This window comes from Adiantum capillus-veneris, chromosome 25 (assembly GCF_014529385.1).
Source record: "Adiantum capillus-veneris isolate H3 chromosome 25, ASM1452938v2, whole genome shotgun sequence".
Lineage (NCBI taxonomy): Eukaryota > Viridiplantae > Streptophyta > Polypodiopsida > Polypodiales > Pteridaceae > Adiantum > Adiantum capillus-veneris.
Genome location: NC_140955.1, coordinates 125,915,817 through 125,930,334, shown reverse-complemented (window position 1 = coordinate 125,930,334; position 14,518 = coordinate 125,915,817). Strand labels below are relative to the sequence as shown.

At 48.1% G+C, this 14,518-nt stretch overlaps 1 protein-coding gene across 3 annotated transcripts in view; it reads right to left on the bottom strand.

Moving 5' to 3' along the window:
* Positions 1-589: 589 nt before the first annotated feature.
* The window catches only part of LOC147425607 (mechanosensitive ion channel protein 1, mitochondrial-like), a 188,151-nt gene continuing 174,222 nt past the window's right edge, over positions 590-14,518 (bottom strand). For 2 of the 3 annotated variants that reach the window (XM_086499757.1, XM_086499758.1), the window contains 3 exons: positions 2,563-2,670; positions 2,223-2,447; positions 590-1,864 (listed from right to left, as the gene is read on the bottom strand). In XM_086499757.1, coding sequence (XP_086355883.1) covers positions 1,718-1,864; positions 2,223-2,447; positions 2,563-2,670 — 480 coding nt within the window. In that variant the 3' untranslated portion in view covers positions 590-1,717. The remainder of the gene's footprint in view (positions 1,865-2,222; positions 2,448-2,562; positions 2,671-14,518) is intronic. The other variant, XM_086499759.1, reaches the window with a different exon arrangement.

Genomic DNA, 14,518 nt, shown 5'->3' with positions numbered 1-14,518 from the left:
CGACACTGCATGCACGTGCGCACACACACAGAGGTAGTGAAAAATAGCCTTGAAAAGGTGCCCCAAGATTGAACAAGCTCCATGCCTATACCATTATCTGTAAGCAAGCAATGTCTACAAGTCTATGTATATAGGAGTATCATTGTAAAAAACTCTAAAGTGCAATTGCATATTGGTAAATATGAAGTGTGTATATCCCAAAAATTCCAAAATCCTAAATGTACACTTGCATATTGATAAATGTTAAAAGTGTCTCTATCCCAAAAAGTGTCCCCTCAACGGCAACCTCACTTAAGTACTATTCTTTTGAATGGAGGGTTTGTTTTTGGAAGTGCATTTTAAATTAATGTTTTGCATTGTTAGAAGTAGCTTGTAGGGCTTGAAGGCCTACAAAAGTAAAATTTGTCTAATAAAAGTCATCAAATGCAGTGTTCAACCATTAGGAAGAGAATGGGGTCTAAGAGAGCCTCTTTATTTGGTATTTGAAGGGAATCAAACTTCTAGTATTAAGAAAGCAATCTAAGGACAATTTTTGAATTCAAACATGCAAAACAACTAATTTGCTTGAATTCATTTTTTCCCCAAAATGAAATTTAAAATATAACAAACAAAACCATATCATGTAACATATCTATGGAAAGATTTCGGTTTGTAGATTACAAATGTATAATCTCTACTCAAATCGGAAATCATCTGTAGGAGTTATGCAAGGCCGAAAATCATAAAGTTGTCCACTCTCTTTTTTGAGGAGGGGAAAGTGCATCCTTTGACGACTCTTACACCTTTCTTACACACCCACCATTTTTGCACACATGGCGTGCATCTATTTGTCAAAATGCTAATCACCTCCATAATTTCATGACAAATAAAGAGGCCCTCAGGCTCCATCCTCTTCCCTATGGGGGATGCAGTGTATTCGTAACTGGCTAAAATTACAAAATCCCGGCTAGTTTCCAAGCTTGCCTTGAGGAAAACCGGCAAGATCTTACAAGTTCAATGTAAATACCGATGAATGCTTCAAATTTTGACCTATGAACCGGACCTGGAACAGTCTTAAGTGTGTCCTTATTTTCCTAACCGGGTTTAGTGTACATACAGGCAAACGCTTCAAATTTTGACCTTATTTACCGGAGGAGTTTTAAATGTCCCCTTATTTCTTCGGGTGGTAAATGTGTTGTTGGCAAGCCCTGATCAAATGGACAGAAAGGGCAAAGAAAAGAGAGAATAGACACCAACAATTACTCGTGGATAAAAGAGATAGCAGCCACCAAAGTTGATAAAGAATTTTATGAATACTACCTTCTCTCTCTATGCATCGCTGTGCTCCCAGAGCTGCAGGGCACCGCCTCTTGAAGGAGCTTTTGACATGTGGTAGGGAGGGGGCCCGAAATCCTTCCCCCCATTATACTTAGTATAGATAGGCCAACAAGTAGTTTCATCTAAGAATAGTCATCTGCTACTCTTCAGAGAATAATGGGAACCAATCTTAACAAAGTTTCCACTCTCCCTGCAATGCATCGATGGGGATCCCCAATACCTCTGCCAAAATGCTCTATGAAGATCTCAAGATAAGCATCCGAGGTAAGACCTCAAGGCAAGATCTGAGCCATTGAGGCTTGACCCAATCCACACTGCACGCATGCTCAATTTTGATCTGTTGCACGTTTTTTGCCTCAGCAAAACTCAGCATAATTGCATGTATAACATCACATTCCCACTATTTGAAAGATGCAGCATTTGGATCCCCGCCACCGTTTGCCATTAACACAAGTGCATTTGTCTCAAAACAAGCTCCTGCACTGGTCACAATTTTGGCTGCCTGGACCAGTATCTCCTGTTTGGCTTTGTAGTAGGCAACACTTCCCTGCCCATAAGAAGGACCACCTTAGTTTTTGCAGGCAGATACAGATTTTAAGCCATGCTATCAATGATGAGCAAAGATGCATTCCAAACCAAAATCTCTCTCTCTCTCTCTCTCTCTCTCTCTCTCTCTCTCTCTCTGGTGTGTGTTTATGTGTGAATCCAAAGAGGAAACTTTAATAACCTTTCTTGTCACCCAAGTGTGGTAGATAGGTTATATCCCAACTCCCTCTTGAATAACGAGTCTTGAGTTCAAGACTCGTCGGACAGATCTTTGAGATCTAAAGCATTTCATAATGCATTCCTCGATGATGAGAAATTACATGCAGGCAGCCAAAAATTCTTGAATAAAGAGATGTTACCTCTTCCCTGATGGAGCACAGGAGTTCAAGTTCGAGTCCTTCAGGACTCATGCTCTTTAAATAACAAACTGGCCTGGTGCCATGTACAAGGTCAACCCTTCCATGTTTGAGAAGGAAGTTTGTTATCTCATCTGTGATCTTGTCAACAAGGAATACATCTTCATTTCGCAAGAGGAAAACCGCAGTTAGTTGCCTGCATTTGGCCCTTGAGTGATTTACTATTACCTGTGACACCAAGAAAAAAAAAACCTATGACACAGCGACCTACAAAATTCTAAAATGAGTAGGCTGAAAAGCTTTAAACAAAAAGAGTAGAAAACAAAATGATAGCTACACATACCTCATTCATAATTGCTGCATTCGGTACAAGCACAGGTGATTGGTCATAACCGATCAGTCTTGTGTGTAGGAAATCTATATCCTCAACCCAGCCTGCAAATGACTGTCCCTGTATGGAGCTTGAACATTAGTTTTTTAACCTCATGCTTGTATGGAGCCTGAACATTAGTTTTTTAACCTTGTGTGAATATTTTCACACACACACGGCACACACACACACACACAACTTTTTTTGTAAATCTGTTTTGATTAATTTACAAGTGGGAAACCTCAGATCGAGAAAAGCCCATCAGAAATATCAGATACAAAGGGAAGAACACAAAAGTGTTCCGTAATGTGAAGGCTCTAAAAGAAAACATAGCAGAGTTGTAGGAGATCTGGGGATATGCCCCCAACATCAAGGGCAAAATGTAAGGATTGCCCAAGTGAAATCTTGAACGAAGGAAAGAGACCCGCATCATGCTGATGGAACATGCTAAAATTGCGTTGGCGCCATAAAGGCCATAGAGACCAGAATCTGGCCCATGCAATCCTTACATTTTGCCCCCAACATCAAGGGACAAATGTAAGGATTGCCTAAGTGAAATCTGGAACGAAGGAAAGAGATCCGCATCATGCTGATGGAACATGCTAAAATTGCGTTGGCGCCACAAAGGCCATAGAGACCAGAATCTGACCCATGCGAAGAAGACCGCAAGTCGTTGAAGAGAAGTTGGGAGAATGCCAAAAGCTCAGAACCGTTTGTGGGAAACTGCCGATGGAAGTCAGAGGCATAGTCAGGCTGATATGAGATCAAGGAATGCCCTAGTAAGCAACAATTGCAAAGTAGGTGTCTAACATCTCATCACAAGCTGCCCATCCGACACAACGAGAAGAGCTGATGTAACATGCACTAAGGAGAGTTCCAGTAGGGAGAACTCCCAACAAGCAACGCCTTAAAAACAAACGTTCCTTTAGAGGCAAATGGCTCTTCCAAATTGCAATAACAGCCTTTCTCCACCATTGATCAGATTTATGCAAAGACTATAGCTCATTACAATGGTTAGCTACCCAAGACTCATGCACGAGAGAAGCATAAATGTTGCTGGCAGAAATGGCAGCAAAAGGTGCGTCCCATAAAGTCCAATCCGACGTGTGGCATCCATTGGCCAGTGGAGGAATGGGCATGAAAACCGCCAACACATGCTCAAGAGCGCGCCAAATCTGACGATAATGCACACCCAAACCAAAGTGTGTAGTTGCCTGAGAAAAACGAAATATATTCCCAGACGTGTCAACCACATCATCCACCGTGCGTATGCCTCCACAAAAAAGGAAGTATGTCTGGCGTGGCAACTGGTCAACAAGAGTAAGAGAGAATTCCCTACTCCGGTGAATGCTTTCCAAGCATAGTGAATTCCCATTTGGTTGCTGTCTGCCATGGCATGAAAGATGAACCGTAACGGCTTTCCAAGCAAGAAGTAAACTAGAGGTAATTGAGCAACCAGGAACATGACTAACTGTAGCAGGGCTACAGTGTCACTTCACAAGACAGATAGTTGGACAGTTGGTTACACTTGGTCTGGTTCACACTGGACGGACCCTCTGGTCTCGGGAGTGACACGTGGTAGGCACCCCGACGGTGGTCTAGTGGACCTCGTGGCCAAGTCACCACATGGCTGACATTTATGAGCCGTTGGTGGCTCTTTATGGTGATATATATGAGTAGTAGCGTTTGGTTAGATTATCTGGTACGTAGTCGTCTAGAGTGAGTTTTTACACAGAGCACGTCTGCACCATCCCGGCACATCTAAGCCTCAACACCCCCATTGTACCTGTGAGTCCTAGGCTGGAGCTGAGTGTACTGCCACGCCAGAGTCTGTATCAGTCTTTGAGATAGTCGAGTCATATGTTCTGGTCTGCTGTTGTGTCTTTGCGAGCTCTGTTGACGTCTATTGTTTCCTTTCTGTTCAGTCTGTTTGAGGGAGATTCAGTCTGTTTGAGTGAGCTTGTCACGCACATTGCACTGAGGACCACCCACTGTAGAGAGCATGACACCTTATCCGCGCTACAAGTACTCTCATTTTGGCGATCAAGGTGGGACCTCAACTGAAATCTCACTCTGTGAGGTGCAAATCTTGAAGCTATTGGGTCTATCCAGCTTCGACTACCTTGCCTAGCTTCGCCGACCTTGCCTTGCATTGTTCTCCTCTCGCCTGGTCCAACTGGTCTAGTCGCCCTGGTCCAACCTGCCCTCGTCTCTGGTCTAGACCTCCTCGACCCTGGTCTAGTCCTCCTCGTCCCTGGTCCAGCTTGGTCTAGTCACTTGCCTGGTCTAGTAGAGTCTAGACCAGTCTTCAGCCAGTTCAAGGTTTTCTGCCCAAAGCTTGGTTGGTTTCGTGGTCGCTGCATGACCCATACAAGGCGGTCAGTTGAGCGTCAAAGCGCACTCCTAAGTCCTCTGAAGTACTACAACAGAAGACGACCCTTGGAACCTGTTAGAAGTCCATCAACCTCATCACCCATACCTCCACATACGGCATCACCCATTCCTCCCTCCGGTTCCACATCTTCCAGATCACCTTCTCCAATGAAGCAACAGGCTCAGCAAGGGGCCATGGAGCCATTGGCTAGAGTTTTGGCTAAGGTAAACATCAAGTTCCCTACATTCAAAGGTCTTTCTTCAGAAGATGCTGATGACCATGCAAGGAGGTTTGTATCTCTTTGTAGGGGTCGTGGTCTTAATAGGGAAGATGCTTATTTGGTACTCTTTCCATCCACCTTGGATGGCGTACAACCAGTTTGTAGAGAACTATTTTGCAACTTCGGCAGCCTTAAGACAGCAGTTCTGTGCAGCTTTCAGGCCAGGTGACTACCAGGAGAAGGTGTTGGATGAGTTGGCCAACATGGTGCTCCAGCCAGAGGAGACTTTTGCAGAACTTATGACGAAAACCAAGTCTCTGGTTGCCAAGCTTCCCCAGCAACCAGGTGAATTTATGGTTAAGAAGTGGGTAGAGAAGGAGCTTCCCAAAAGTTCTCAGCAAAAACTACGAGAGAGTCTCCGACCCGACGCCACTCTCGAAGAGTTCATCGCAGCTGCTACGAGGATAGAGGGGGCTAGGAAGCTGTTCACCAACGCCCCTCACATAGAGACCCCCTCTGTGTTTTTGGAAAGTCCTTCTGATTCTTTAACTTCTTTATGTAGGGAACTGGAAGCCCTAAAGTTACAGCGAGCTCTTCAAGAGGAGAGGTCCTTCTCTCTTAGACAAGAGAAGCCTCCACATCACGAGGCATTGGAACAGATCAAGAGCGCCGAACATTGTTGTTCCCATCATCTACATGAGAGTCACCAAAACAATAGAGAGCAGGCACTAATGTTCTCCCCTGCTACTGCTACTGTAGGCTCTTGGTGGCAGGCCCTCCATTGGTGCTGGCTTCTACACAATCCTCCCTTGGTGTAGCAGGCCCTCCATTGGTGCTGGCTCCTACAGAATCCTCCCTTGGTGCAGGTTCCTGCATTCTGTTGTTCAGCAGATGGAATTGTCGACCGCTTGTCTACCCCTAGCCCTCTCCCTACCAACCCCTCGCCCTCGCCCTCCCCCCTCTACCTACCCCCTCGCCCTAGCCCCTCTACCTACCCCTCACCCCCTCGCCCCTTCCCACTCGCCCTCGCCCTACCCTCACCCCCTCGCCCTTGCCCTAGCCCCTCTACCTACCCCTCACCCCTCGCCCCATGCCCCTAGTCCCTAGTCCCTAGCCCCTCGCCCATAGTCCCTAGCCCCTCGCCCCTAGTCCCTCGCCCCTAGCCCCTAGTCCCTCGCCCCTAGTCCCTCGCCCCTAGCCCCTAGCCCCTAGTCCCTAGTCCCTCACCCCTAGCCCTAACCCTACCCTTCCCCCTCGCCCTCGCCCTTGCCTCCCCTTGTCCCCTATTCCATCGCCTCTCGCCCCTACCCTCTCTTGCCCTCGCCCCTACCCACCCCCTCTCTTACCCTCTCGCCCCTACCCTCCTACCCACCCCCTCTCGCCCCTACCCAATCCCTCCCTTCCACTTACCCCTATCTAGCCCTCCCCACCCCTCTCAGCCTCAGCTAGTTTTTACTCCCCACCCCTCAAGTTTTTCCCCCCTCCCCCGCATGATCAACTGGCTCTCAAGATTTCACTTGGCTGTCATCCTGTTGCTGTGAGGGCTTTTTCGTTCTGCCATCATGATGGAGCTTAACCCTATTTGCAGTGTTACTCTGGCTTATGGTCATAGCTCTTTTCGAGAAGAGTGTTGTTGCAAAAAGTGTGGCAAGGTTAGCCCAAACGTATCCAATGTTTTCTTATCTCTTGCATGTCATCCTGGTTATTGCGAGGCATAAACAACAATTCATCAGTATAAGTCTTCCCAATAAAGTCATTTCCAGAGAGTAATTGCAACCCGTGAGGATGACCAAGCGAAGTCAAGTGATCCAAATGCAACAACAAGGGGTGAGTGGCAATGGCATACAATGAGGCACTGAGGGGGCAATAACACGGTATCCAAGTGGCCAAGGGTCAGTCGGCTCACCATCAAGAAGGCCGAAAGATGTTGTATGAGCATAAAAGAAATATACAACATTGGCTAATTTAGGACCAAATCCAAGGGCTTGCATTCTGTTAGCAATGAAATCCCACTGTACTGTATCAAAGGCCTTCAATGTCTACCTGCATCACGAGTGCATTTTGCTGGGCATATTTGGATTATTCCATTCCAATTAAGAGATTAGCCAAATTATCCATGATTTGGCGATGATGAATGAAGCCATACTGAGCTGGATGGATACCTGCAAGAAGAGGCTCCTTAATGTGATGTGCAATTGTCTTAACCAATATTTTGTATATGATTTGTATAAGGGTGATCGGCCATTAATGTGAGAAATGCTCACAAAGCACCCGTGTGGGTAATAATTTCAGCAAGCCTTCTTTCCACGATAATGGCAAGCTCTGCTTAGTCCATGCAACATTCATCATATAGAGCAAAGGATCTTTTAAGGGCTCCAAGAAGGAGATGAAAACATCCACAGTGAGCCAATCCCAACCAGGGGAACGTCATTGGCCGAGTGCAATTCATTTTTTAGTAATATCCACCTCCATTGCTTGTGCATCTTGAAGCAAGAGAATTGAATGCAACGTAGATAACAAAAGTTGGTGTGCATGATACGTTTCAGTAGAGGCCGGAGGAGGATAGCAAATACATTTCCAAAATGTGAAGCCATGGACATCAACAAGCTAACATTTTGAGGCTGTCCAAGAGCTCGATCGGAGCATAACCCTCTTGATGGTTTGAAACGCACTTGAATGGTGTAGGTGCTTAAAAATTGTTTCAAGGCACATCCCTTATCCACAAACGCTCAATGCTGCCAGTTAAGTAGTTTGCGTTTATCATTATGTTGAAACATATACGAGCCTAACAAAGAACTACCAATTCACATTGAGTCAATAGGCGCATATCAACCAAAAGTTGGAGCTCTTGATAAACATATTTGACATCCTCAACATCCCTACATAACTAAAGCATGTAGTGCTTGCCATAATCCTGAATCACACATTGCATGCGCATGATGAAACAATACCAAGCAATATCAAGATCAAGATGCGTTTGGACGACCAGTGGGGAAATAACATCATGAATCATCTCGTGAAACGCCTCATGGAAAAGAAAGGCATTATTGTTGTGTAGCATATGTTTCCTAGAGAGAGGCTCATCACAATGCAATTGCCTGAAGTGCAAGATCATCAAAACAAGGCCATGATCAGACAACGGCAAGGTGCGGTCTATGCTCATCTCGCATACAAACTCATCATATTGTTGTATGTTGAGGACATACCACCGATCTAATCGTACATGATACAAGGAGTGAGCATTATGTTGAAAAGTGTACCTAGAAACATTTGGACGCAAAAGGCTCCACAAATCTAACATCCATGTGCATGCAATAAGATCTGTCCAAGCCTGCAATTCCACATCAAGCATGTGTGCATGTTGGATGTGCCCTCTGGTGTGATCAGATAAAGCGGACACATTGTTAAAATCACCACAAAGCAAAGCATTGGAGGGCTATGGATAGGAAGACATCTCACGCCATAAAGTAGCCCGTTGCCCCGAGGCTGTATGCACACAGACACCCTTCCTCCATATCCTCCCTAGCAACGACCCTCCCTTCCTCAACGTCCACTTCTCTCCCACTCCCTTCCTCCTCTCTTTTCTTGTCACTCTATAACGCCTCTCTCTCCCCCCCCCTTCTCTCTCTCTCTCTCTCTCTCTCTCTCTCTCTCTCTCTCCCCCTCCCGCCATCCCACCCTTGCCTTCCCTCTTGTCCCAGACTGAGCTGCATCCCCGTCATCCCTCTCTCCCCCCCCACCCCCCCCACCCCCCCCCCCCTCTTCTCTCTCCTTTGTGTGTGTGTGTTTGTGTCCACCCTCGCCACCATGCAGTATCGCTTGTGCCTCTCGTTTTTTTTTTTGTGTGTGTGTGTGTGTGTGTGTGTGTGAGAGAGAGAGAGAGAGAGAGAGAGAGAGAGAGAGAGAGAGAGAGAGAGAGAGAGAGAGAGAGAGAGAGATGGGGGCGGGAGGGGAGGCAAACAAAAAGAGGAAGGGGAAGAAGGGGAAGGAGAGGGATCGGAGAGAGAGAGAGAGAGAGAGAGAGAGAGAGAGAGAGAGAGAGAGAGAGGCGGGCTGAGAGGGAGAGAGTGGAGTCTATTTATTTATTTTTTAAAAGAGGAAAAGAGAGGGAGTGAAAGGGGGACTTAAACAAAAAGAAAAACACTTGCTTCCCAATGAGAGGGTCCCCCGAGTTAACAGTAATACCTTTAGGGGTGGGAACATCCCTATCCCAAAGAACACAAAACCGATTTCTATTGGCATCAAGTTTGGGAGGACATATCACTTTCCCCACGTGATAAGAAATCATAGGAAGAAAGTTCTACCAGGTGCATGGAAAGTCAACTATTTCCACCCATGCTGGGCACTTGTGCCAGATGAGGCTTTGGTAGTCTTTGATAAAAGCCCAAGGATTGCAATACATGTCATCTGGGTGCATGAAATTTCGTGCTGACGCGCTCGCTGCTCTGCTCCCCGTCATTCACATCCTCTTGCCCCCGCTCGTGTTGTTCTCCCGCTGCTGTCCCCCAGCCCCCACACACACAATTACCCGCTACCCTCTACTCCCCCCACCCCTCTTGTTCTCATAGTGTCGACCTCCCTTGTCCTGGTTCGGTTTTCCTTATGAGCAAGGGTTTTGTAGCAGCAAAGGTCGTGTCGGCACCTCGCCCGATAGTAGTAGCAGACACACATGGATGCTCGTGCTCCGCCACAGAGAGACTCAGATGAAGCCCCCTCGCCCGACCCCGTGGAGCCCACCATCCGACTTGCTCTATTGCCATCAGAGCAAGCGAGCCTTGCAGTAGAGGTGGAGCGCCTTCAGGCCACCTCTATCATCTGCAAGATCATTGGCAGTCGACCCAGTCGAGGTTTAGGTACGTGACCTCCTTAGGCCCGCCTTCTAGCAAAGGTGGGAAAGATCATTGACATCCAGCTTCTTGGGCAAGGATACTACTAGGTCGAGTTTGAGACTCCCGAGATGGCTGCCAAGGTCATTTCGATGAGCTTGCTAGTGGCCATTTGAGCGGTCAGAGCTCATTTCCAACAGTCGCGCCATGGATTCGATTCAACTTCAAATCTTGTCGAGGAGGCAGATCTTCCCATTTAGGTCTGCTTCCCCGGCCTGAGGAGGGAGTACCTACCACTTCTTTCCAGGATTGGTTCCAAGATCGGGACAGTCTTGGAGACCATGTGCACGGCAACTTCAGTTGCAGTCAAGGCTGCTAGTGTGCCTTCAGTTCGCGTTTTGGTTCGTGACACTCATACCCTCCCGAAGGTGGTTCTTCTACCTAGAGTGAGTGATGGGTGGTTACGCCAGAGGGTGGAGTATTCGGAACTCCCGAACCAATGCTTCATTTGCAGGCAGATGGGCCTTTTAGCGAAGACCTCTCCTCGCAGGAGATCTTGACCCACAACGCATGCTCAGTCCCCCAAGGTTGAACATACCCAGCGGACAGGTACCGAGGACGCAAAGACTAGCATGTCGACAGAGGCAGCGACCAACCAGCTGATGGCTGACAAAAGGCCCAACCGCCGTCAACACGGACGAGCTCTCCACACCACCCCCTTGGTGGCCAACCTCCTACAACTCAGAAGTATTGGGTTCCGACAGGGAACCGTTTTGACCCCCTGCAACAGGAGTCCCCTTCCACCTCAGCTTCACCGCCAGCACCACCTCCCCCCCTCTCCATCTTCAGACTCCTCTCTCCTGCCGCCACCTTCCCCCCACCTCACTCCCCTCTCCCTCCTCCACCCCCACCCACCCACCTCTCGCTCCCCCCCTTTCCCTTGTTGGGCCCTCAGCCTCATCACCCGACCCATCCCACACTCCTCCGACACAGGGCACTAGAAACTCATCTGCAGCTAGATGCTCTCTTGGTAGTGCTTTCGCTACGAGTGGACTGGCTCAAGAGGGACAACCCTACTTGAGAGTTCCACTTCTAGTTCAGGCCTCTCCTTTTGCAGCAGTCCCTCGTGGGCTAAGGAGTTTTGACATTGGTCAACGGTGGGATTTCTTCTACCAGAGCTTCACCCGTTTCCTCGGTGACCCTTCTCTCGACCTTGAGGCAGCTTGCTTTCGAGTTCATATCCTCTTTTTGGCAGCTAGAGGCACCGAGGCTTTGGATACAATGGTAGGTTTTCTCCTTTCCGTTGTGCAACAGGGATAGTACAGAGTGGAACTTGCACACAGTTCTTGACTGGCTCCAGGTCCAAGCTATAGAGTTTTCACACCACACAGGTGACTTGGGGGTGACAGATTTGGTACAGACACTTTGGCCTCGAGTCAAGTTCAGTGTGATGCCACCGGATGCAGCAGGATGTAGACGCCTTGTGGTTCACTTGTTTGCTGACACTCTTGATATGTATTTGTACATGAAGATTCTTGGACATAGAATGTAGCCCTATGGACTGCACGCTCTTCTTGGGCTTGGGTGGGACAGTCACTTCAGATGCGCTTGTCTAGAGGTCGCTCGGATGTGGATTACTCCCCATCCAAGCTGGACTCGAAGATAACGAAGTTGGCTGCTATTGCAGCATCGGTCTTTTCTCACTAGTCTTATGAGGATTGTCTCATGGAATGTATAGGGTTTAGGTGGGCCCCAGTTTCAGTGCCAGAGGGGCCGCTTGCGTCAGGAGCTTCAGAGTTGCCTTGTGGGTGCTATGATTGATATTCTTATGCTCCAAGAGCATCATCTTTGTGTGAGCCGCATTCCGCGATGTGGTCAGATTTTGCGTGGCCGCTATGAGACTTTTTGGTCAGCTGCTTTTGGGCCTGGAGGCATTCAGGGAGGGGTATGTATGACTATTGTAGACTCATGGCACCAAGCCATTGTGAGTAGAGGTATTATCGTGCCAAGTAGGGCCTAGTGGATTACTATGTAGGTTCATGGTTGCCTCATGGGCTTCCTGAACATCTGTGCGCCCAATGCACAAGCTGAGTTTTGGTCACATATTGTAGTCTTTGCCGCATGCAGAGTAGTGGGGTGTTGGGGGCGACTTCAGCATGTTGTAGGTCCCCTTAGATAGGATTGGAGGTAGTCATGCTACTATGCACGGGGCTTAGTTGGCAGCTTGGGAGCGGTTATGTATGACTGAGAATTTTTTATGTTTGGCAGCATGCAGGCTTTGTGCGACCTTTAAACAGCTTATCTTTCTCTCGCCTGGACTGCAGAGTAGGAGGAGTGCATCTATGTCAGATAGATCATTTCTACGCGAGTGACCGTATCTGTGACATGGTAGGATCTGTTGGCATTCTTGCAGGGACGTCTTTCTTAGATCATGCGCTAGTAATTCTTACTGTGACAGATAGACAGAGGAGTGGGAGTGATGTTGCACATCCCCGAGAGGGTTTTGCTAGATATAGAGCTCAGAGAGCGGGTGGTAGCACTTTGAACAGAGAGCTTGGTACCCCTGCTAGCAGAGTGTCCACTGGACTTGTTGAGCTTAGCGGCTTCTTCCTTCAGGATTGTGCAGGAGGAGGAAGACCGGCTCAGACGAGGCATTGCTTACTTATAGCGGATGCAAGAGGGCCACCCTCACAGTTCTTGGTTAGAGGAGCAGATGCAGAAGGCTCGATAGGAGATGACCACCATTGAGGGGCAGTGCCATGAGTTTGCCTTTCATCGATAGGCATCTCAATGGACCCAGGTGGACGAAAGCATTATCGATGAGTTCTTTGAGACTTTGGGGCCTTGCCATGCGCACACGAGTGTTAGCCAGTTGAGGAGACCTTATCGGTCAGTTGCTTCATAGCCTAATGATATGCGTGCGGTTGCTATTGAATTTTACCATGAGATGCTGTCAGTTGAGCCTCAATCAGAGCGTCAGGCAGCATGGAGAGAGCAGGTTTGGGCACATATGCCTTGCTTAGTTACTGAGGAGATGCGTCAGAGATGAAATGCCTCTCTAGCTAGAGGAGCTCCATGAGGCCCTTAGGGCACTTCCTTGAGGTAGCTACCCGGGGGAGGATGGTTTGACTCCCAACTTTTTCTTGGGAGTACTTGGAGCTGCTTGGTTTGGATCTATGTAGCACCTACCATCACATCTTGCACACTTGAGAGATGCCTGACAGCTTGAGTGAGGGTTTGATCAACCTTATTCCAAGGAGGAGAGCTCCTTGGATGAGATTCGGCAATAGCGACCCATCACTATTTTCAACTCAGCCTAGAAAATCTTAGCAAAGGCTCCGAGTTTGAGAATTCAGCTACTACTTGAGAGCATTATACATGAGACTCAGACAGGTTTTGTCAAGGAGCGCAATATCCTTGACAACATCTTTACCTTCTAGGAGGCGTCGGCCCTCCCACGTCTCCGAGGAGAGGATCTTGTGATACTCCTCCTCGACTTTGAGAAGGCTTACAACAGAGTTGACTGGAATTTCCTGGAGGGCACTCTACGTAGGATGGGCTTCTCAGATGCTTGGATCAGAGGGCTGTCAGTTCTCTACAGATGTGCTCACAGCCAGGTGCTCTTGGTAGGGGGGGAAGAGGGGAACGTTTCATGCTCACGCGTTCAGTTAGACAGGGTTGCCCTCTTGCCCCCTTCCTTTTTCTCTCTTATGCTGAGGCGATGAGCAGATTTTTGACTTCACAGGAGGTTGGTTTGTGTGGTATTGAGCTCCCTATTTAGGGGAGACGAGTTGCTTGACGACGAGTTTGCTGACGACTGAGGCATGTACTTGGAGGGCCATGAGGCCAATCTGCACAGGTGTGAGTAGGATCTAGAGGTGTTTTCTATGCATCAGGGGCACTGATCAATTGGAGAAAGACTGTGGCTTTCGAGGTTTGTAGTGCTACACCTGATTGGTCGTCGGGCGAGGGTTTCAGGTGCATCTCTCCAGGGACTTCTGTACGATATCTAGGCTATCAAGCCTGGATTTGTCTCTAGAGCAGCAGATTGCCCCCATCCTCCTATCCAGAGGAAGCTGCTTCATTGCAGTTCTGCACGGCTCTCTTTGGCTGGTAGAGTGGTAGTGGCCAACCATGTGCTTTTGGCTACTATGTGGCACATCACGTCTTGTTGGATCTTTTCGAGCTCCTATATCAGCCAGCTGGAGAGGCTGATCGGGAAATTTTTGTGGTCAAAACGCGACACCTTGTTAGACAAGGCCAAAGTGTCCTGGCAGGTCATCACCTTACCATGTTCTCAAGGAGGGCAGGGGATCATTGATCTACAGGAGAGGAGCCCTGGAAGGAGTTGTTGCTTCATTGGGTTCGTGTTGGAGTTGCTCATATGGGTGGCCCTTGGAGCCCGGTTATCAGGCGGATTTTTACAGAGATGCGCTGGATCGGCCTGAGTAGGATCTCGGAGGTCCGCTTTGCTACGAGTCTGCTTAGCTCCTGGGAGCAGTTGAAGAG